We start from the raw sequence: 24,551 nt of genomic DNA, 5'->3' as shown, positions 1-24,551 counted from the left end.
GTTTGGGTTTGGATGGGACCGTACTCCACTGTTTGTGTTTGGATGGGACTGTACCCACTGTTTGGGTTCGGATGGGACCGTACCCTCTGTTTGGGTTTGGATGGGACCGTACCCCACCGTTCGGGTTCAGATGGGACCGTACCCCATTGTTTGGGTTTGGATGGGACCGTACCACATTGTTTGGGTTCGGATGGGACCGTACCCCACTGTTTGAGTTTGGATGGGACTGTACTCTACTGTTTGGATTCGGATGGGACCGTACCCCACTGTTTGGGTTTGGATGGGACCGTACCCCACTGTTTGTGTTTGGATGGGACCGTATCCCACTGTTTGGATTTGGATGGGACCGTACCCCACTGTTTGTGTTTGGATGGGACCGTATCCCACTGTTTGGGTTCGGATGGGACTGTACCCCACCGTCTGAGTTCGGATGGGACCGTACCCCACTGTTTGTGTTTGGATGGGACCGTACCCCACTGTTTGTGTTTGGATGGGACCGTACCCCACAGTTTGAGTTTGGATGGGGCCGTACCCCACTGTTTGGGTTTTGATGGGCCTGTACCCCACTGTTTGAGTTTGGATGGGATTGTACCCCACTGTTTGGGTTTGGATGGGACCGTACCCCACTGTTTGGGTTTGGATGGGACCGTACCCCACCGTTCGGGTTCAGATGGGACCGTACCCCATTGTTTGGGTTTGGATGGGACCGTACCCCATTGTTTGGGTTCGGATGGGACCGTACCCCATTGTTTGGGTTCGGATGGGACCGTACCCCACTGTTTGGGTTTTGATGGGCCTGTACCCCACTGTTTGAGTTTGGATGGGATTGTACCCCACTGTTTGGGTTTTGATGGGCCTGTACCCCACTGTTTGAGTTTGGATGGGATTGTACCCCACTGTTTGGGTTTGGATGGGATTGTACCCCACTGTTTGAGTTTGGATGGGATTGTACCCCACTGTTTGGGTTTTGATGGGCCTGTACCCCACTGTTTGGGTTTGGATGGGATTCTACCCCACTGTTTGGTTTTGGATGGGATTGTACCACACTGTTTGGGCTTTGATGGGCCTGTACCCCACTGTTTGAGTTTGGATGGGACCGTACTCCACTGTTCAGGTTTGGATGGGACCGTACCCCACTGTTTGGGTTTTGATGGGCCTGTACCCCACTGTTTGAGTTTGGATGGGACCGTACCCCACTGTTTGAGTTTGGATGGGACTGTACCCCATTGTTTGAGTTTGGATGGGACCGTACCCCACTGTTTGGGTTTGGATGGGACCGTACCCCATTGTTTGGGTTTGGATGGGACCGTACCCTCTGTTTGGGTTCGGATGGGACCGTACCCCACTGTTTGGGTTTGGATGGGACTGTACTCTACTGTTTGTGTTTGGATGGGACCGTACCCCACTGTATGGGTTCGGATGGGACCGTACCCCACTGTTTGGGTTTGGATGGGACTGTACTCTACTGTTTGTGTTTGGATGGGACCGTACCCCACTGTTTGGGTTTGGATGGGACCGTACCCCATTGTTTGGGTTTGGATGGGACTGTACTCTACTGTTTGTGTTTGGATGGGACCGTACCCCACTGTTTGTGTTTGGATGGGACCGTACCCCACTGTTTGGGTTTGCATGGGACCGTACCCCATTGTTTGGGTTTGGATGGGACTGTACTCTACTGTTTGTGTTTGGATGGGACCGTACCCCACTGTTTGGGTTTGGATGGGACTGTACTCTACTGTTTGTGTTTGGATGGGACCGTACCCCACTGTTTGGGTTTGGATGGGACCGTACCCCACTGTTTGGGTTTGGATGGGACCGTACCCCACTGTTTGGGTTTGGATGGGACTGTACTCTACTGTTTGTGTTTGGATGGGACCGTACCCCACTGTTTGTGTTTGGATGGGACCGTACCCCATTGTTCGGGTTTGGATGGGACCGTACCCCATTGTTTGGGTTTGGATGGGACCGTACCCCATTGTTTGGGTTTGGATGGGACCGTACCCCATTGTTCGGGTTTGGATGGGACTGTACTCTACTGTTTGGGTTCGGATGGGACCGTACCCCATTGTTTGGGTTTGGATGGGACCGTACCCCATTGTTTGGGTTTGGATGGGACCGTACCCCATTGTTCAGGTTTGGATGGGACTGTACCCCATTGTTTGGGTTTGGATGGGACCGTACCCCATTGTTTGGGTTTGGATGGGACCGTACCCCATTGTTTGGGTTCGGATGGGACCGTACCCCATTGTTTGGGTTCGGATGGGACCGTACCCCATTGTTTGGGTTCGGATGGGACCGTGCCCCATGGTTTGGGTTCGGATGGGACCGTACCCCATTGTTTGGGTTTGGATGGGACCGTACCCCATTGTTTGGGTTCGGATGGGACCGTACCCCACTGTTTGGGTTTGGATGGGACCGTATCCCACTGTTTGTGTTTGGATGGGACCGTATCCCACTGTTTGTGTTTGGATGGGACCGTATCCCACTGTTTGGGTTTGGATGGGACCGTATCCCACTGTTTGTGTTTGGATGGGACCGTATCCCACTGTTTGGGTTCGGATGGGACTGTACCCCACCGTCTGAGTTCGGATGGGACCGTACCCCACTGTTTGTGTTTGGATGGGACCGTACCCCACTGTTTGTGTTTGGATGGGACCGTACCCCACCGTCTGAGTTCGGATGGGACCGTACCCCACTGTTTGTGTTTGGATGGGACCGTACCCCACTGTTTGTGTTTGGATGGGACCGTACCCCACAGTTTGAGTTTGGATGGGGCCGTACCCCACTGTTTGGGTTTTGATGGGCCTGTACCCCACTGTTTGGGTTTGGATGGGACCGTACCCCACTGTTTGGGTTTGGATGGGACCGTACCCCACCGTTCGGGTTCAGATGGGACCGTACCCCATTGTTTGGGTTTGGATGGGACCGTACCCCATTGTTTGGGTTCGGATGGGACCGTACCCCACTGTTTGGGTTTTGATGGGCCTGTACCCCACTGTTTGAGTTTGGATGGGATTGTACCCCACTGTTTGGGTTTTGATGGGCCTGTACCCCACTGTTTGAGTTTGGTTGGGATTGTACCCCACTGTTTGGGTTCGGATGGGACCGTACTCCACTGTTCAGGTTTGGATGGGACCGTACCCCACTGTTTGGGTTTTGATGGGCCTGTACCCCACTGTTTGAGTTTGGATGGGACCGTACCCCACTGTTTGAGTTTGGATGGGACTGTACCCCATTGTTTGGGTTTGGATGGGACCGTACCCCACTGTTTGAGTTTGGATGGGACTGTACCCCATTGTTTGAGTTTGGATGGGACCGTACCCCACTGTTTGGGTTTGGATGGGACCGTACCCCATTGTTTGGGTTTGGATGGGACCGTACCCTCTGTTTGGGTTTTGATGGGCTTGTACCCCACTGTTTGGGTTTGGATGGGACCGTACCCCATTGTTTGGGTTTGGATGGGACCGTACCCTCTGTTTGGGTTTTGATGGGCTTGTACCCCACTGTTTGTGTTTGGATGGGACCGTACCCCACTCTAAGGGTTTGGATGGGACCGTACCCCACTGTATGGGTTTGGATGGGAATGTACCCCGCTGTTTGAGTTTGGATGGGACCGTACCCCACTGTTTGGGTTTGGATGGGACCGTACCCCACTGTTTGTGTTTGGATGGGACCGTACCCCACTGTATGGGTTTGGCTGGGAATGTACCCACTGTTTGGGTTCGGATGGGACCGTACCCCACTGTTTGGGTTTGGATGGGAATGTACCCCACTGTTTGAGTTTGGATGGGACCGTACCCCACTGTTTGGGTTTGGATGGGACTGTACTCTACTGTTTGTGTTTGGATGGGACCGCACCCCACTGTTTGGGTTTGGATGGGACCGTACCCCACCGTTTGGGTTTGGATGGGACCGTACCCCACTGTTTGTGTTTGGATGGGACCGTACCCCACTGTTTGTGTTTGGATGGGACTGTACCCCACTGTTTGGGTTTGGATGGGACTGTACCCCATTGTTCGGGTTTGGATGGGACCGTACCCCACTGTTTGGGTTTGGATGGGACCGTACCCACTGTTTGGTTTCGGATGGGACAGTACCCCATTGTTCGGGTTTGGATGGGACCGTACCCCACTGTTTGGGTTTGGATGGGACCGTACCCCACCGTTCGGGTTCGGATGGGACCGTACCCCATTGTTTGGGTTTGGTTGGGACCGTACCCCATTGTTCGGGTTTGGATGGGACTGTACCCACTGTTTGGGTTCGGATGGGACCGTACCCCATTGTTTGTGTTTGGATGGGGCCGTACCCCTCTGTTTGGGTTCGGATGGGACCGTACCCCACTGTTTGTGTTTGGATGGGGCCGTACCCCACTGTTTGGGTTCGGACGGGACCGTACCCCACTCTTTGGGTTTGGATGTGACCGTACCCCACTGTTTGTGTTTGGATGGGACCGTACCCCACTGTTTGGGTTTGGATGGGACCGTACCCCATTGTTTGGGTTCGGATGGGACCGTACCCCACTGTTTGTGTTTGGATGGGACCGTACCCCACTGTTTGGGTTTGGATGGGACCGTACCCCATTGTTTGGGTTTGGATGGAACCATACCCCATTGTTTGTGTTTGGGTGGGACCGTACCCCACTCTTTGGGTTTGGAATACACTCTCTGGCCTAACAAGCACACCACCCAACAACACACCTATTTAACCTTTACCTGATTACAGGTCAATTTACAATGACCAATTAATCTACTAACCGGTAAGACTTTGGACTGTGAGAGGAAACTTGAGCACTTGGAGGAAAGGCATTCACTCATGGGAAGGATGTACAGACTCCTTACAGATGACACCAGAGTTGATCTCCGACCTCCGATGCCCCAAGCCGTAGTTGTGTCATACTAAATGCTCCCCTACTGTGGTGCTGTAAATAAAGATAAGCTTTATTTGTCCCTCTCACCCCCATTCTCCTGCCTTCTCCTCATATCCTTCGACACCCTTACTAATCAAGAACCTATCAAACTCCACTTTAAATATACTCAGTGTCTGGGACTTTTTCCCTTGGAACATAGGAACATGTAAAAGAGATCAGGACAGATCCATAGATAGGAAACGTTTCGGGGGATATGGATGAAATGATTGCAAATGGTACGAGATTAGATGGGAATCTTGGTTAACTGAATGGCCTGTTTCTGTGCTGGTGATTCTATAACTCTATACTGTTGTGAATTGCTTCTGGAGTTTAGTAAGTGTTGATGATGTTCCCAATGGTCAGCTCAGAAAGTTAGGAGGGACAGGGTCCAGGGAAACTTGGCTTTGTAGATTCAGAATGTAAACTCCCTGTAGGTCAGTGATCACAGGGATCTGTTCTGTGAATCTGCTCTTTGTGGATTTTATAATTGACTTGGATGAGGAAGTGGAAGTGTTGTCGCTCTACAGTGACCAGGGTGATGATCGTCCTAGAGCAGCCCCCGGAAGTCAGCAGGTAAGAGACTCTTAAGCAACTCTTTCTAAAGACTTTTGGACTTTCTGAGTCTCAGTGCACCTGTTGGCTTCTCTCACTGCCCGGCTTAGGTGACTCCAAGCCATTGCAGTTGACGAGCCGGATGTTGTCCCTCCTTGGCGGACATCAGTCGTGTTTCATCTTCAGAGAGCTTTCCCTGCAACAACTACCAGGCGAGGTGCGACTCTCCCCTCAAAGACATCCGGCCTCTCGCGAGAGAGGCTGACAAGGTGTTTTCCACCACCAAGAGGACCTGTGTGACCATGCGGCTGGATGGCTTTGCCGCCACCTGGACATGAGGCAATCATTGAGACATAGAAAACCGACAGCACAATACAGGGCTGGGCATCGTCAGGCAGTCCAGCAGTCCATGGGCGGGTAGTATTGAAGAAACAGAGAGCCTGCAGAGAGAATTAGATAGTTTAGGGAATGGGAAAATAAGTGGTAAATGAAATACAATGTTGGAATGCACTTTGGTGGAAGAAGTTAATGGGAATACTATTATTTTGATGGGGAAAGGATTCAAAATGCAGAAACGGAAAGGGACTTGGGAGTCCTTGTACAGGATATCCTAAAGGTTAACCTCCAGGTTGAGTCGATGGTGAAGAAGGTGAACGCAATGTTGGCATTCATTTCTAGAGGTATAGAATATAAGAGCAGGGTTGTGACATTGAGGCTCCATAAGGCACTCGTGAGCCCACACTTGGCGTATTGTGTGCAGTTTTGGTCTCATTTTAGAAAGGATATACTGAATATTGGAGAGGGTTCAGAAAAGATTCACAAGAATGAATCCAGGAATGAAAGGGTTACCATTTGAGGAATGTCTGGCTGCTCCTGGGCTGTATTCCCTGGAGTTCAGGAGAATGAGGGGGATCTCATAGAAATATTCCGAATGTTAAAAGGCCTGAACAGATTAGATATAGCAAAGTTATTTCCCATGTTAGGGGAGTCTAGGACAAGAGGACTTCAGGATTGAAGGACGTCCATTTAGAACAGAGATGTGGAGAAATAACTTCAGTCAGAGGGTGGTAAATCTGTGGAATTTGTTGCCACGAGCTGTTGTGGAAGCCACGCCATTGGGTGAATTTAAGGCAGATATAGGTAAGTTCTTGATTAGCCAGGGCATCAAAGGTTATGGGGTGAAGGCAGGGGAGTGGGGATGACTGGAAGAATTGGATCAGCGATGATTGATGGGCCAAATGGCCTATTTCTGTTCCTATATCTTATGGTCTTATTCAGGCTGAAGAATGTGGCCCAGACCTTTCAGCTCCTCATGCACAGTGTTCCCAGGGATTTTCCATTCTTGTTTGTTTACCAGGATGACATTTTGGTAGCCAGCTCTTCTCGGAATGAACATCTCTTACACATGAGAACCCATTTCGAACACCTTTGTCAGCATGGTCTTGTTGTCAGCCTGGCGAAGTGCCAGCTTGGACCGTCCATGGTCAGTTTCCTTGGACACTATGTCAATACAGCAGGGGCAATCCCCTGCTGGTGAAAGTTCAGGTTGTTAAACGCTTCCCTCCACCAGTCACTATTAGGGCCCCGCAGGAGTTTGAGGGCTTGGTGAAATTTTATCACCATTTTGTCACCAAAGCGGCTTAACTCCTCGAGGCCCTTGGGGGAAAAGCAGCGAAGCATATTGTGGACTGGATGGAGGAAAGGTCCAAGGCATTCTCAACACTCAGCAGGCATTGTGTAATGCAACGCAGCTGGTGCGCGCCCCCCTTCCAGATGCACCGATCGCTCTCAGCACGGACATGTCGGATTGTGCGGTCGATACAGTACATCAGCTCTTGGTAAATGGCATTTGGCAGCCTCTCACCTCTTTTCGCTGTCAGCTTCGCAATTACAGCAGGTTCGTCCATGAACCTCTTGGTGGAGTACAATACCATGTAGAATGGCATTTTCTCTTTCTCTGAGAGGGCCGTCCATTTATGGCTTGTGTGGATCATAAGCCCCCAACATTGACCATGGCTAAGGTCTCTGAACCTTGGTCTGCTCAACAGTAGTGCCATCTTTCTTTAATTTCAGAGTTCATCTTCTGGGGTTGAGTAAATACTTTGTGAGACTATAGACTTGTGTGTCTGTATTACTTAATGCCTGGCTCAGCAGAAACTCGTGAAGCTGCCCCTTGCCCCACTGCTGTAGACATTCGATTACTGTACATGGTATTATACTCCAGCTGGCAACCGGACAGCACGAGGTGACGAGACTGAGGTGCTTCTCCCTCTAGAGTGCTGATTCTAAATACGGAAATGTGGAACAAACCAAGCCCCTTCCAATTAACCAGAAAGGGACGTGTGTACTGATGGTCATTGCTCTCTGGAGGGAGGCTCACCATGTCCCAGAAATAAAGAGTCTTGTAACGAATACCTGGGTTTGAGCCTTGTGTGGAAAAGGAAATCTCCAAACACTGTAACTGCTCAATCCCCACTTCCCTTCCTGTCTCTGTAAACTCTCAATCCTCACTCCCCTTCCTGTCTCTGTACCCACTCAATCCTCACTCCCCTTCCTGTCTCTGTACCCACTCAATCCCCACTTCCCTTCCTGTCTCTGTAAACTCTCAATCCTCACTCCCCTTCCTGTCTCTGTACCCACTCAATCCTCACTCCCCTTCCTGTCTCTGTACTCACTCAATCCTCACTCCCCTTCCTGTCTCTGTACTCACTCAATCCTCACTCCCCTTCCTGTCTCTGTGAACACTCAATCCTCACTCCCCTTCCTGTCTCTGTAAACACTCAATCCCCACTCCCCTTCCTGTCTCTGTACCCACTCAATCCTCACTCCCCTTCCTGTCTCTATACCCACTCAATCCTCACTCCCCTTCCTGTCTCTGTAAACTCTCAATCCTCACTCCCCTTCCTGTCTCTGTACCCACTCAATCCTCACTCCCCTTCCTGTCTCTGTACCCACTCAATCCTCACTCCCCTTCCTGTCTCTGTACCCACTCAATCCTCACTCCCCTTCCTGTCTCTGTGAACACTCAATCCTCACTCCCCTTCCTGTCTCTGTACCCACTCAATCTTCACTCCCCTTCCTGTCTCTGTACCCACTCCTCTTCCATTACCATCTCTCCAGGCACCCCTCACTCCTTGTGAAAACACACCTTATAACCTCCACCAAATCTTTACCTTTTACTCCTGTTACACCTTCAATCTCACACATTTCAGTATCTCAATACCCATTGTGTCTGAAACTGTTCCCTATCTCAGCCCTTACCCAATGTCTGGAGCTTTGCTCTAACTTGCAGTTCCAATCTCAGAGAGATGGGGGCATCCACTTTCTAGTGATAGTTCCAACCCCATGTCTGCAGTACAGTTTTGCAGTCAGTCAGCTCAGCAACAACTTTCTGATCACCAGCTCTGTGCACAAGTCTGTGCTTTCATCTGTCAGTGCATCAGCACCAGGTTCCCCACTGTACAGGACGTGGTTCAGCTCTCACAAAACTTGCTGCTGTTAAAGGCAGCAGCCAATGTCAGATTTTGTTCTCAGCCCGTGTTGGGACATGAAGGGAATATTCAGCTCCTCTTGAGTTGGTTACATGGGAATAAGAGAGTGTCATTCTTCCCACTGCTCTAACACTATAACATAGAAACATAGAAAACCTACAGCGCAATACACACACTTCAGTCCACAAAGCTGTGCTGAGCATGTCCTTACCTTAGAAATTACTTAGTGTTACCTATAGCCCTCTATTTTTCTAAGCTCCATGTCCCTATCCAGGAGTCTCTTAAAAGACTCGATCGTTTCCACCTTCACCACTGTTGCCAGCAGTTCGTTCCATGCACTTACCACTCTGCTTAAAAAACTTATCCTGACATCTCCTCTATACCTACTTCAAAGCATCTTAAAACTGTGACCTCCCGTGTTGACCATTTCAGCCCTGGGAAAAAGCCTCTGATTATCCACACAATCGATGCTTCTCATCATCTTCTACACCTCTAACTGGTCACCTCTCATCCTTCGCCGAATTCACTCAACCTTTTCCTATAAGGCATGCTCTCCAATCCAGGCAACATTCTTGTAAATCTCCTCTGCACCCTTTCTATAGTTTCCACATCCTTCCTCTAGTGTGTTGACCAGAACTGAGTACAGTACTCCAAGTGGGACCTGACCAGGGTCCTATATAGCTGTAACATTATCTGTCAGCTCTTAAACTCAATCCCAAATTTACTAACCCATTCTTCCACTACCTCATCCAGGTCATTTATAAAAATCATGAAGTAGGTGTCCCAGAACAGATCCCTGAGGCAGACCATTGGTCACCAACCTCCATGCATAATATGACTCGCCGACAACTGCTCTTTGCTTTCTGTGGGCAAGCCAATTCTGGATGCACAAAATAAGGTTCCTTTGGATCCCATGCCCCCTTACTTTCTCAATAAGCCTTGCATGGGGTAGCTTATCAAATGCCTTGCTGAAATCCACATACACTACATCCACTGCTCTTCCTTCATGAATGTGTTCTATCTCTCTATCTGGCCATCTCTCTCAGCATCTTTGCTGAACAGATCCTAGGCACTGGTCTGAGTCAGTGTAGGGGGTGGGAGTATGTTAGTGATGGGTGGTTGCTGTTTCCCCACCTCTACATGCCCACAGTCTACTCTAGAGATCACTGATGTTTCCCCAGGCTTTTGGTTCAACATGACAATGTGGACTGAAGGGCCTGTTACTGTTCCATGTGATCGGTCAGTGTGTGGGCTGGTGTCTGATAGACAGGCCACCGCTGTTCCTGCTGCTGACCCGCAACTGCACTGCCAGACCACAGCTCAAGCGCATCATCAAGTTTGCTGATGATAGGACAATGGTTGCAAACAGAGAGGAGATAGAGAGGCTTGTCCAATGGTGTGAGAGCAACACCCTGAGTCTCCATGTAGACAAGACGAGAAATGATTGTGCACTTCAGGAGGCGCCTGTCGACCACTCTCCATTGCACATCAGTGGCTCTGCTGTGGAGAGAGTGAAGATCATGAAGTTGCTTGGTGCGCTCAGAATGGACAGTCTAATCTGGACCTACAACTCCTCCTGATTCATCAAGAAGTCACAGCAGCATCTGGCCTTCCTGAGGAGATTGGCCCCATTCCAACAACTCTCTACAGGAGCACCATTGAAAGTGTCCTGTCTGGCTGCATCATTGTGTGATATGGAAGCTGTGAGGCATTGGACCACAGTCCCTACAGAGGACAGTAAAATCCACTGAGAGGTTCAGCAGGGACTCCTTCCACCATGTGTGTGACATTTACTGGGAGTGTTGATAAAAGAGCCCAAAGTATTGATGAGAACCCCTTCCACCCATCTCAAAATTGCCACCACCATCAGGAAGGAGGTACAGATGCATCAGGACTGGGAACAGATTACTCCCCCAGGCTGTGAGACTAATGACTCCCCTGTCAGCACCGAGGTCTCGTCACTCAGATAGTGAACAGCTTACTGGTCCTGCAGACTACATGTGCTCAGAATTACATTTTATTATTTGTGGTAATAACGTGATGTTTTATGTGTTGTGTGTGGTATACGTCTTGTGGGTGTGCCACACTCCAGAGGAATATTGTTTTATTTGGTTGTAAATAAAAACAGTCAGATGACAATAAACTTGAACTTGAGTTAGTGAAGGGCAGATAATGGAGGCATCCGGTACCAGAGGGCATAGGTTTAATCTGAGGAGTAGAGGCATTTGAGGGGATCTCGGGAAAGCAAGTTTGCAACCTGAAACACAGTTCTCTCACAAGATTTGAAAGTATCTGGTGAACACTCGAATAGTCAAAGCACAGAGGCTACGGAGCAGGTGTTGGTGAATGGGTTTGGTACAGATGGTACTCGGTGAGCTGTATGAACAGGAAGGGTGAAGGATGGGGTGGGCAAGTTACCCGATATACATGTTCTACCTACCCCACCCACACCTACCCTCACAGGGGCACTGCCTGGGCCACAAGAGAAACCCATTGCCATATCTGCCCCTCCCACCATCCCCACCATGATTTAACACCCTAGCACTCACGATAGCAGCTGTAGAAACCTGGGTTTCAGCACCTAAGTTACAGGGAAAGGTTGAACAAGTTTGGCCTTTATTCTTTGGAGCGTAGAAGTTTGAAGGGAAGTATGGGAGATTCAAACAAGAGGACATGAGTTAGGGGGCCAAAGTTTAGGGGTAACATGAAGGGGAATTTCTTTATTCAGGGAGTGGTAGCTGTGTGGAACGAGCTTGCAGTAGAAATGGTAGATCAGGTTCGGTATTGTCATTGAAAGTAAAATTGGACAGGTATATGAACAGGAAAGGAAGGCGGGTTATGGGCTGAGTGCAGGTCAGTGGGACTAGGTAAGAGTAAGTGTTCAGCATGGACTAGAAGGTCCAAAATGGCCTGTTTCCATGCTGTAATTGTTATATGTTACATGGTTATAGAACACGGATCACATCCGTGGAGGACGGATGATTCCTGGTTCACAACAGATGGGTCATTGGAGGGGACCTAGGAGCCTTGACAGTATCATACACAGTAGGAGTAACCGCCATCGTCTCCTCTTGACTGTGAACCTGCAGAGAAAGCACAGATTTCAGAGATGAGATGCAATCCTGGATACGGGAAATGCAGGTGGGGGACAAGACCATTCTCTCATTCTGCAGATACCCTCATTCCTCAACATTAACTACCCCTTCACCAATCTTTATATTATCCACAAACTTTACCACAAAGCCATCAGTTTTATGATGAAATTCATTGACATATAACATGAAAAGTCCCCAACACCAACCCCTGTGGAACACCACCGGTCACCGGCAGACAACCAGACAAATTCCCCTTTACTCCCACTCTTTGTCTCCTGCCAATCAGACAATCGTCTGTCCATATCGAGAAAATCTGTAATTGCTGGAAATCCAAGCAACACCCGCTGAATACTGAAGAGCAGGCCAGGCCAGGCAGCATCAATGGAAATAGTCTCAGACTGACCCTTCATCAGGACTGGAAAACAGATGAGAAGTCAGAGACAGAAGGTGGGGTGAGGGGTGGGGAGGAAGAAGTACAAGGTGGTAAGTGATGGGTGAAACCGGGAGACGGGGAGGGGTGAAGTAAAGAGCTGGGAAGTTGATCAATGAAAGAAATTAAGTTCTGGGAAGGGGGAATCTGATATGAGAGGTGAGAAGACCTTGAAAGAAAGGGCAGGGAGGAGCACCAGAGGGAGGTGAAAGGCAGGTAAAGAGATAAAGGGAAAGAGGGAATTGTGAACAGGGGAGAGTCAATTACCAAAACTTTGAGAAATCCATGTTCATGCCATCAGGTTGCAGGCTACCCAGATAGAATACAAGGTGTTGCTCCTCCAACCTGAGTGTGACCTCAGTGCTGAAGCAGAGGGTGTTGAGGACTGACATGTCAGAATGGGAATGGGAAGTAGAAATGACATGGGGGCCACTGGAAGATCCTGCTCTACCCCAGCCAGCTCTCTCTCACACCTCTGTAATACTCATTGTACTACTAATAAATCTCACTTCAGCTTCTCCCTCTCAAACTGCAGGAGGGAAATATTTTATATCATCATCACTGCCTTCTACTGATCCTTTACCTCAAGCTCCCTGATGAAATCTGATCAAATGGCAGTGACTTGGTGTGGGTGGACTGTGTACCTCAGTGACTGGGTGTGTCTGGGGACAGTGTACCCCAGTGATTGGGTGTGTCTGGGGACAGTGTACCCCAGTGACTGTGTGTGGGGTCAGTGTACCCCAGTGTGTTTGGTACATGGAGAATAGAGACTGGGTGGTTCCACCTCTCTCTTTCCCAGCCTCGCTGATATGGGGATAACTGGGCTTGTGTCCTTCCTGAGCAACAGGTTCCTTGTTTGTTTTTGGGATGTATCTGAACCTCTGTGTAGTTTCCTAAAATGACAGAAGAGTACTCTGCATTCATTCAGTAGCCATCTCTGGCTCATCCCAGCACTGCTCTATGTGTAAGCAGGTTCCTGTTACAATGTGCCCCAGGATGTTGAAGGTGGTCCCAGAAGATTGAGCAATTCGCTTCCCCATTCCCCCTTCATGGGGAATTGTGTCCATATGAGGAATGGTGAAAATGCTTCAGGGATTGAGAGATTGTTGCCCTCTTCCCCTCCTATTACAATCTCATTCCCCTCTGGATGCTTTCGGCCAGCTGCATGTCTTTGTGGTTGCTGAAATTGTGTGTACACAGCCTCCTCGGGTGGTGGGTCTGTTAAGCAACAGTAGAGGTGATAAAGACCTCCACACAACATCAGCAAATACCAATTACCTCAAAGCCATTTCCTATTGACTCCCATCCCCTTCCTTCCTATCTCCCCGCCCTTTCTGACTCTCTCTCTGATCACTTCTTCCACTCTCTCACTTACATACTAGACTTTTGCAACTCTACATTTCCAGCTCTCTTTGTTCAATTAGTGCTTAATAAAATGACTATGAAGTATCAAGTTTTAAACCTCTTTCCTGACTTTTGAAAGGACACGATTGAAAACACCAGAATCTAACAGCCCCTTCACACACTCTGCCCTTTCCTGCCCCACACAAATTCCTCCCCCCTCTGACCATTGCACCTTCCCCCTTGTGATCCCTGTTCCAGTCCCCTCTCCCATCTGCCTCACCCCTCCAGCACCCTGTGCTCCCCCACCCGAATCCTCAGACTCATGGACTGGTTGTCAGATACTTACCTCCGGTGACTCGAGGCATTTGACCTGGTGTTGCTTTTCTGGGAATGAAATAGGCAAGCCAAATAAGGAGAACAACGATAAATATACCAGCCACACTTCTTGAAATAATAATTATTTCAATCATTGTTAATCTTGATGATTCTGCAATAACAACAGAAATAGAAAAAACTTTCAGTGATTCATATCCTAAACAAGAGATTCTGCAGATGCTGGAAATCCAAAGCAACAATTCTATCCTTTGTCTCCATTGACAGGGAACTGATGGGCCATACTTTGACATACAGAATATTGATATCATTTTCAATACAGCTCTCCAACATTCAAACTCACTGTAAAACTAATTGCTGGAGGAACTTAGCAGTCAGGCAGCAAATGTGGCTGTTAGTTGGCAGACAACAGTCTGTCGTGGCTCTGTGGTGTTCATGGTTGGTAGCCATTTCAGTCTCTCTGCACATTGCCACAGTGACCTCGTCAGCCTCCTCTACTGCCGAGGTGAGACTCAACACAGTGTAGGGGTAGTGTTGCCTTCTGTCAGGTATTGTACAATCCAACAGAGTGTCACCTTCCATCAGGTAGTGTACAACCAAACAGCACGGCATCTTCCATCTGGTGTTGTACAGTCCAATGACACGTCACATTCTGTCAGGTTGTGTACAACCCAATGACACATCACCTTCCATCCAGTAGTTTATAACCCAATGACATCTCACCTTCCTTCACGTAGCGTACAACCAAATGACATGTAACCTTCCATCAGGTAGTGTACAACCAAACAGCACGGCATCTTCCATCTGGTGTTGTACAGCCCAATGACACGTCACATTCTGTCAGGTTGTGTACAACCGAAAAGGACGTCACCTTCTGTCAGGAAGTATACAGCCCAACAGCACGTCACCTTCCATCTGGTAGTGTACAATCCAATGGCTTGAACAATCGATTCTCCAATTTCAGATAACCTGCTTGCTTTCTGTCCATTTTTCTCCTCTTTAATCTACCCATTTCTTTCTATCTCCACCACGCATTCCCAGTCCACAATCACTTTGTTCCTTTCCCCTATACACTTCATCTTCCCCTCTGCACACTCACCTCCCATTCGGTTCCTCTCCCCACTGTTCCCATCTGCTCTCCCCACCGCCCTTATGTGATTCCGTGTTCCTGCTTTGTTTCATATCGGGTCCATCATGTGCAGCCCTTTGTTGTTTCCACCTGTCATTCCGTTGATTTATTTAGGGATTTCAGCCCATCAGTCCCACCTATTTAACCCTAGCCAAATCACAGGATGATTTACAATCACCAGTTAACTACTCAATAGTCCAGTCTGTCTTTGGACTTTGGGAGGAAGCTGGAGAACCCTGAGGAAGCCCATGTTCTCATGGGGAGAACGTACAAATGTCCTGACATAGGATGCCAGAATGCACTCCAAACACAAACACCTCGAGCTGTAATTGTGTTGCACTAATCACCACACTACCATGATGCCCAATCATCTCTCTGCTTCTGTTACTATTTCCTCTCTTCCCTCCTCCAAATGCCTATCCTTTATCCTACTAACCCAGAGCCTCCTATTGCTTCCCAGTTCTGAAATCTGATGGTGAATGGGGAAGAAACTGTTCCTGCAATGTTGAGTGTGTGTCTTCAGGCTCCTGTCCCTCCTCCTTGGTAGGAGCAATGAGAAGAGGGCATGTCCTGTGTGTTGGCTGTCTGTGATGATGGATGCTGCCTTTTTGAGGCATCACCTTTTTAAGGTGACCTCCGTGCTGGGGAGGCTACTGCCCATGATGGACCTTGCTGAGTTTACAACTTTCTGTAGCTTTCTCCAGTCCTGTGCAGGGACCCTCCATTCCAGACAGTATGGAACCTGTTAGAATGCTCTCCACAGTACATCTGTACAAATTTCCGAGAGTCCTTGGTGATGAAATATCCTTGGCAAGCAAGATATTCTGTAAATACATTAAACAAAAGAGATTGCCAGAGAAATTGTATGTGTTCTTAATCGATGTATGGAGATAGGGGCTGTGAGTGAGATCCTTAATCAATAGTTCTTAGTAATGAGAAGAATACAAAGGATGTCAAATTTAGAGAGGGATATATCGATGGTCTGGTTCATGTCAGTATCAAGAAGATGAAGCTGTTAGGTGTCTTGCAAAGCAAAATAAGGAATAAATCCCAGGGATTGGATGGGAACTACGCTGGATTCTCAGGGAGTGTCAGCATTCATTTTGAGAAGATATAAAAACAAGGATGTAATGCTGAGGTTTTACCAGGCATTGGTCAGATCACACTTGGAGTATTGTGACCAGTTTGGGGCATCTTATCTGAGGTAAAATGAGCTGGCATTGGAGAGGGTCCGGAGAGTATTCATAAAATAGGATTCCAGAAATAAAATGGTTAATATATGTGAAATTGATGGTTCTTGGCCTGAGTTTGTTGGAGTTTAGAAGAATGAGTGGGGATCTCATAGAAACCATCAACTTTTGAAAGGCCTGGGTAGGGTGAACTTGGAGATGATGTTTCCCATAGTGATGAAGTTAAGGATCAGAAGGCATCGCCTCAGAATAGAAAGACATCCCTGTAGAACAGCGATAATGAGGAATTTCTTTAGCCAGAGTGTGGTGAACGTGTGCAGATGGCTGTGGATGCCAAGTTATTGGGTACATTTACAGTGGAGGTTGATATGTTCTTGATGAGGGTGTTAAAGTTTACTGGTAGAAGGCAGGAGAATTGGGTTGAGAGGGATAATAAATCAGCCAAGAAGGAATGATGAAGAGGACTTGATGGGTTGAATGGCCTCTTTGTATTCCTATGTCTGAGCCTTATGGAAGGGAAAGTTGGGGGTCTGGACCAAGATATCTGCAACTCTGCTGATTGATGGTACATGGGAGGATGTCATGCTCCAGTTTGTCTTCCACCAAGTGAACACTAGAGGGCAGCACAGAGTGAAGAATGTAAGGCAGCATTGAGCGAAAGCAGGAGAGCAGCATTGATGGGTGGGGGCAGCACCCAAACCAGTACAGATTCCTGCAAGCCCACAGGGGCCTCTGCTCCTTCCCGCTCCACCTCAGCATCTCCTCTCCTGGGTGGCTGTAACAGGCAACACTGCAGCAAGAGGGTCTGGTCCACGCAAGTACCAAGGCTCCGAGGGACGTGATTGCATTGGAGAGGAGAATCAGCAGGATGTTTCTGAGATGGAGTGTTTGTTCTATCTGTGGAGAGTGAACTGACTGGATGTTTCTCTTGAAGCAGAGAAGGCTGAGGGAACCTGATAGCAGTGTACAAAAGCACATAGATAATTGATGGGAAGAAACCTTTCACAATAATAGAGGTTTCTAACACCAGAGGACATAAGTTGAGTGTGAGTAATAAGTGGTTTATAGGAAATCTGAGGAGGATTTTCTTTCACCCAGAGAGCACTTAAAGTCTGGACTACACTGTTCAACAAGGTGGTGAGGCAAGTACAACATTTAAACTTCTGGCTGAACGTGAATGTACAAGGCTTAGAAGACTATGGACAAAGAAGTGGTGAGTGGGGTTAGTGTCAATTGGTGATAATGAACATCAAAGACTGAAGGGCTTGTTTCTGTGCTATTTGATGCCATGACTGTGATCTCTCACCATTTACATAATGTCCAAGATGAATAATCTCACATATTCCCACATTATCCTCCATTTACAGATCCTTTCCCTCACATAACCTGTCTGTTTCTTACTGTAATCACCTTAGGTCCACTTTACCATTATCATCTCACCAGAAGTACCTTTCTGTATAAATGCCCTTGATGGTGGGTATGCTGGTGTGGTGATTCCAAGTGGAATTCTCAGAATTCCAGACCTACCTAAGATTGGAGGAACATTCAAGTTCTTCAGCATTCCCATGGCACTCTGAGATCCATGCTGAAGGCTGACCGTTGACAAGAACATTCTCTTGATCTCTCTCAACAAGTTCTCAAATCTGTCCATTTCCACAGTCCCACTGCACTTATCATTGTACTTGATGGTTCAGAAGACGTCCTTTCAGGCATGAATAATCACAAACTTCAACAACTCTAATTCCAAAGCTCCTCTGGATCATTCTCGCTTTTCAGTATTTTCTTCTCTTCCCTGCATTTCTCTTCACTTGCTGTCCACCCTCTGACAATCTCTTCTTTGCAGAGCCTCCAGCTTCATCTCCTACATCACAATCCTGATGAATTCTAGCCCGCCTTGATGAGGAATAAAAGGTTTTTTATCCCTCAGCTTCAGCATGAGGTTTCTGTCTCTTTTTTCTCTCCCTCCCTATCTCTCTCCTTCTTTCTCTCTCCCCTTTCCTACTATCTCTTTTTTCTCTCCATCCATTCCTTCTCTGTTCCCCCCTCTCGACCCCTCCTCCTTTTTCTTTGCTCTCTCTCTCTTTCATACTCTTCTCTCTCTCGCTCTCTTTATCTTTTTCTCCCTCCCACTCTTTCATCTCTCTCCCCCCTCCTTCCTCTTGCCTCTCTCTATATCTCTCTTTATATCTCTCCCTCTCCCCTTCTCTCACCCTAATTCATGTCCCAAAGTTGTCTTCACCGCCCTTTCTCAGCCACCACTATCTTCACGGTTGTTACGTGTCTCTCTGTCTCTACATCCAATCCATCACTAACATCCAATCCTCCCACTGCTCTGTTAGATAAAACATATTTGATTCAACAACTCCAATTCCAAAACTCCTCTGGATCATTCTTGCTTTTCAGTTTCTCTCCCACTCTCTCTCTCCCTCCCTTTCTCTCATTCTCTCCACCCTCCTTCCCACTCCCCCTACCCCATTTCTCTACCTCTCTTTCACTCTCCTTCTCTCCCCTCCCTCTTCCTCTTCTCCTTTTCTCCCGCTCTTTCTTACTCTCTTCATCCTCTTTCTTTCCCCTTCTCCCTCCCTCTCTCCCCCACCCAATCTCTCTCACTCCCTCTCATTTTCCCCCATTCTATTTCTCTCTCTTCCTCCCCACTCAGTTCCTCTCCACACTCTCTCTCTCCCTTTCTCAGTCTCCTTCCTCACCTCTCTGACTCTCCCTCCTCTCCCTCTTTCTCCTTCCTCCCCATCCTCCCTCTCATTCTGTCTGTCTTTGCCTATCTCTGCCCCTCTCCTTTCTCTCTCAATCTCTGCTCTTTCTCTCTTTCCCCTTCTCTTTCTTTCTCTCCCTTTCTCATCCTAATTCATGTCCCAAAGTTGTCTTCACCGCCCTTTCTCAGCCACCACTATCTTCACAGTTATTACGTGTCTCTCTGCCTCTACTCATCACTAACATCCAATCCTCTCAATGCTCTGTCAGATAAAACATATTTGATTCCAAACTTTTTCCAAGTTCTGACTCAAGGTCATTGATCAAAGATGTTCTCTCTGTTTACCATCTGACCTTCAGTGCATTTTTCTAGTATCATTTATTTTTATTTCAGATGTCCAATATCTTTAGTGTGTTTGACTCACCTTTTGTGGTTATATTACATAAGTCCCTCAGCCAGATATTTGCTGTGTCCTGACTGATGGGGTTCCTGACCTCACACCTGTAGTTCGCATCGTTGACCTTTCCGGTATGATGAATCGATACAGTCTGATTGTGTTCCCAGAGGTGATGGGTGTCGTCATTTCCCACAGCTTCTCCTCCCCTCCACCAGCTGAAGCTGGTGGGGCTGCCTGAGGTCACGGAGCAGGTCAGGGTGAGGTCACAGTTCCCAGTCATGTTCTGAACTTTGATGTGTGTTCTGGACACGGGATGGACAGATGTAAGATGAGTACAGGAGATCATCCTGGACAGCTCAATCCCCAGCTCCCAATCCCATCCCCAACAGTCCCGGGTGAATAGATAGGGGGATGGAATCAGGAAGTTATACCTATCCTAGCATGTGAAGGCAGCTTCAGTGGACTGGATGGATGGCCAGGAAGGAAGTTCTGCAACAGTTTGTGAAGGGAGGGGGTATGAGAAAGCACAGAACTTATGGTCATCCACTGCAAGACCCCAGTTGTGATGACTGTTTGTACCACCGGACCCAGATTTCTAGGGATGAGACAGTGGAACTACCCCAGTATGACAGCTTTTCCACATTTAAAAACTCTCCTGCACAGGTTTCCTGGTGTCGTTGAACATGATGGACAACAAACCAGTGCTGTGGTTCGTTCTGAGAGGGAAACATGGGGTCAGAATGTGGAATCCATCACCGGATGCAGTAGGGATCTGAGGCGACAGATTCACCCACAGTGAAATCAGAGGCATGGACTAATAGGGCCAAGCTCCAGGCAGGAGTGCTTCTTCTGCACTGCAAGGATAACATAATCGGGAGAAATATACATATTCACAACCAACAACATTGAGTCGGGGTTTCGCTGTAAGAGGATGGCCTGATGTGATGACGTTATTATGTAAAGATTTTTTGCGTGCTTTGGGGTTTAGGTTTTGGAGTTCAATAAAATATATAATGGATTTCATTAATCATAAAATGCCTTACTTCATTTTATTTACGAGGACCTAGATTGGCGACCCTGTTGCTCTAGGACAACTCCTGAGTTATTGAGCATGTCAGCTAATACAGTCACTTTGAATCTGCTGGAGTTTTGGGAGCAAAATGCCATCGCTTGGTTCATACAAGCTGAGGCCCAATTCACACTGAGAGAAGTTAATGCTCAAAACATCAAATTCTACCACTCAGCAATGCCATGGTGGTGAGAGTGGTGAGTCTGCTTGAACACCAAGTGGAAACAATGATTACCAATTGCTGAAAACTCACCTTTTACAGACTCTAGGACGATTAGAGTCTGAATGCACCAAACAGCTGCTCTCCTTACCCGGACTTGGAGACAGAAATACAGGAACATAGAAAACCTACAGCAGTACAGGCCCTTCAGCCCACAAAGCCATGCCAAACATATCCTTACTTTAAATATTACCTAGGGATACCAATAGCCTTCTATTTTTCTAAGCTCCATGTACCTATCCAGGAGTCTCTTAAAAGACCCTATCGTATCCGCCTCCACCACCATCGCCGGCAGCCCATTCCATGCACTCACCACTCCCTGCGTAAAAAAATTACCCTCAACATCTTCTCTGTACCTACTCCCAAACACTTTAAAATTGTGCCCTCTCGTGCTAGCCATTTCAGCCCTGGGAAAAAGCCTCTAACCATCCACACGATCAATGCCTCTCATTACCTTGTACACCTCTATCAGGACACTTCTCATCCTCCGCTGCTACAAGGAGAAGAGGCTGAGTTCACTCAACCTATTCTCATAAAACATGCCCCGCAATCCAGGCAACATCCTTGTAAATCTCCTGTGCACCCTTTCTATAGTTTCCACATCCTTCCTGCAGTGAGGTGACCAGAACTGAGCACAGTACTCCAAGTGGGGTCTGACCAGGGTCCTATATAGCTGCAACATTACCTCTCAGCTCTTAAACTCAATCCCACAGTTGATGAAGGCCAATGCACCATACGCCTTCTTAATCACAGAGTCAACCTGTGCAGCAGCTTTGAATGTCCTATGTACTCAGACCCCAAGATCCCTCTGATCCTCCACACTGCCAAGAGACTCACCATTAATACTGTATTCTGCCATCATATTTGACCTACCAAAATGAACCACTTCACACTTATCTCAGTTGAACTCCATCTGCCACTTCTCAGCCCAGTTTTGCATCCTATCAATGTCCCGCTGTAAACTCTGACAGCCCGACACACTACCCACAACACCCCTAACCTTTGTGTCATCAGCAGATTTACTAACCCATCCCTTTACTTCCTCATTCAGGTTGTTTATAAAAATTACAAAGAGTAAGGATCCCAGAACAGATCCCTGAGGCACTCCACTGGTCACCAACCTCCATGCAGAATATGACCCGTCAACAACCACTCTTTGCCTTCTGTGGGCAAGCCAATTCTGGATCCATAAGGCAATATCCCCTTGGATCACATACCTCCTTACTTTCTCAATAAACCTTGCAAATGCCTTCTCAACTGCCTTGCTGAAATCCATATACACAGCATCTACTGTCTACCTTCATCAATATGTTCAGTCACATCCTCCAAAACTTCAAACACCCTCATAAGGCATGATGTGCCTTTGATAAAGCATTGCTAATCATATTATGCCTCTCCAAAGGTTCATAAATCCTGCCTTTCAGGATCTTCTCCATCAACTTACCAACCTCTGAAGTAAGTCTCACTAGTCTATAATTTCCTCGGCTTTCCTTACTCTCTTTCTTGAATAAGGGAGCAACATCAACAACCCTCCAGTCCTCCAGAACCTCTCCTATCCCCATTGATGATGCAAAGATCATTGATAGAGGACCAGCGATCTCCTCCCTTGCTTTCCACAGTAGACTGTACATCCCGTCCGGTTGCAGTGACTTATCCAACTTGATGCTTTCCAAAAGCTACAGCACATTCTCGAAACTGCAAGTCATCTCTACAATTGCCAAGAAGCAAAGTATTCATTAAGTACCTCCGCTATTTCCTCTGGTTCAGAACAATTTTTTCTGCTGTCAGACCTGATTGGTCCTATTTTCTCATGTCTTATCCTCTTGTTCTTCACATACTTGTAGAATCTCTTAAAGTTTCCTTAATCCTGTCTGCCAAGGCCTTCTTATGGCCCCTTCTGGCTCTCCTAATTTCATTCTTAAGCTCCTTCCTGCTAGCCTTATAATCTTCTAGATTCCTATCTTTGCTTAGTTTTTTGAACTTTTCGTAAGCTTTTCTTTTCTTCTTGACTAGATTTACAACAGCCTTTGTACACCACAGATCTTCTTCCCTACCATCCATTGCATGTCTCATTGGAACATACCTACTCAGAAACTCACGGAAATATCTCCTGAACATTTGCCACATTTCTTCCGTATGTTTCCCTGAGAACATCTGTTTCAAATTTATATTTCCAAGTTCCTGTCTGATAGTCTCAATTCCCTTACTCCAATTAAATATTTTCCTAACTTGTCTGTTCCTATCCCTCTCAGATGCTCTGGTAAAGGAGATAGAATTATGATCACTATCTCCAACATGCTCTCCCACTGAGAGACCTGACACCCAACCATGTTCATTTCCCAATACCAGATCAAGTACAGCCTCTTCTCTTGTAGGTTTATCCACATATTGTGTCAAGAAACATTCTTGAACACATCTAATAAACTCTATCCCATCTAAACCTTTTGTTCTAGGGAGATGCCAATCAATATTTGGGAGATTAAAATCTCCCACCACAACTGCTTTTCAGTATCTGCCTCCCTATCTGCTCCTTGATGTTCCTGTTACTATTGGGTGGTATATAAAAAACACCCAGTCGAGTTATTGACCCCTTCCTATTCTTAACTCCCACTCACAGAGACTCTGTAGACAACCCCTCCGTGACTTCCTCCTTTTCTGCAGCCGTCACACTATCTCTGATCAACAGTGCCACGCACCCACCTCTTTTGCCTCCCTTCCTGTCCTTTCTGAAACAACTAAAGCCTGGCACTTGAAGTAGCCATTCCTGCCCCTGCACTCTCCAAGTATCTGTAATGGCCACAACATCATAGCTCCGAGTGCTGATCCATGCTCTAAGCTCATCCGCTTTATTCATGATACTCCTTGCATTAAAATAGACACATCTCAAGCCATTGGTCTGAGTGCATCCCTTCTCTATCACCTGCCTATCCTCCCTCTCGTGCTGTCTCCAATCTTTCTCTATTTGTGAGCCAACCTCCCTTTCCTCAGTCACTTCAGTTTGGTTCCCACCCCCCAGCAATTCTAGTTTAAACTCTCCCCAATAACCTTAGCAAACCTTCCAGCAAGGGTATTGGTCCCCCGGGATGCAAGTGCAACCCGTCCTTTTTGTACAGGTCACTCGTGCCCCAGAAGAAGTCCAAATGATATGGAATCCCTGCTCCAATCCCTCAGCTACACATTTATCCTCCAAATCACTCTATTCCTATCCTCACTGTCATGTGGCTCAGGCTGTAATCCCAAGATGACTACCTTTGAGGTCCTGCTTCTCAACCTCCTTCCTAACTCCCTGCAGTCTGTTTTCAGAACCTCCGCCCTTTTCCTACCTATGTTGTTGGTACCAACATGTATCACAAACTCTAGCTGTTCTGCTTCTCACATCAGGATATCGTGGATGCGATCAGAAACATCCTGGACCCTGGCACCTGGGAGGCAAATTACTACCAGCGTTTCTTTCCTGTGTCCACAGATTCACCTATCTGACCCCCTAAGTATAGAGTCCTCTATCGCTCTGTCCATCCTCTTCATTTCCCTACCCTTCTGAACCACAGAGCCAGACTCTGTGCCAGAGGCGTGACTACTGTTGCTTCCCCCAGGTAGTCTGCTCCCCCCCAACAGTACTCAAGCAGAAATACTTATTGTTAAGGCAGACAGCCACTGGGGTACTCTCTAACACCTGCTTCTTGCC

The 24,551-nt window shown here is 47.6% G+C and overlaps 2 protein-coding genes across 3 annotated transcripts in view; one reads left to right on the top strand and one right to left on the bottom strand.

Moving 5' to 3' along the window:
• LOC132395069 (SLAM family member 5-like) overlaps positions 1–24,551 on the top strand; it is a 70,174-nt gene that overhangs the window by 27,009 nt on the left and 18,614 nt on the right. The window contains exon 5 of one of the 2 annotated variants that reach the window (XM_059971385.1): positions 20,241–20,468. The exons of the other annotated variant lie outside the window; for it this stretch is intronic. Within the exon in view, the coding sequence (XP_059827368.1) occupies positions 20,241–20,353 (113 nt within the window). The 3' untranslated portion in view covers positions 20,354–20,468. Of the gene's footprint in view, positions 1–20,240; positions 20,469–24,551 lie in introns of those variants that run through there. 2 annotated transcript variants of the gene reach the window in all.
• On the bottom strand, positions 11,037–20,362 carry LOC132395785 (HEPACAM family member 2-like). The gene is made up of 3 exons (XM_059972823.1): positions 19,605–20,362; positions 14,165–14,305; positions 11,037–12,032 (listed from the first exon to the last, which is right to left on the bottom strand). Exons 1-3 carry the CDS (start codon positions 19,921–19,923, stop codon positions 11,986–11,988), a joined length of 507 nt encoding a protein of 168 aa, XP_059828806.1. The 5' UTR covers positions 19,924–20,362; the 3' UTR covers positions 11,037–11,985.

Source organism: Hypanus sabinus, chromosome 6 (genome assembly GCF_030144855.1).
Source record: "Hypanus sabinus isolate sHypSab1 chromosome 6, sHypSab1.hap1, whole genome shotgun sequence".
In the NCBI taxonomy this organism is placed as follows: Eukaryota; Metazoa; Chordata; class Chondrichthyes; order Myliobatiformes; family Dasyatidae; genus Hypanus; species Hypanus sabinus.
Note: the sequence above shows the minus strand (reverse complement) of the source record. Positions and strands in the feature narration are given on the sequence as shown.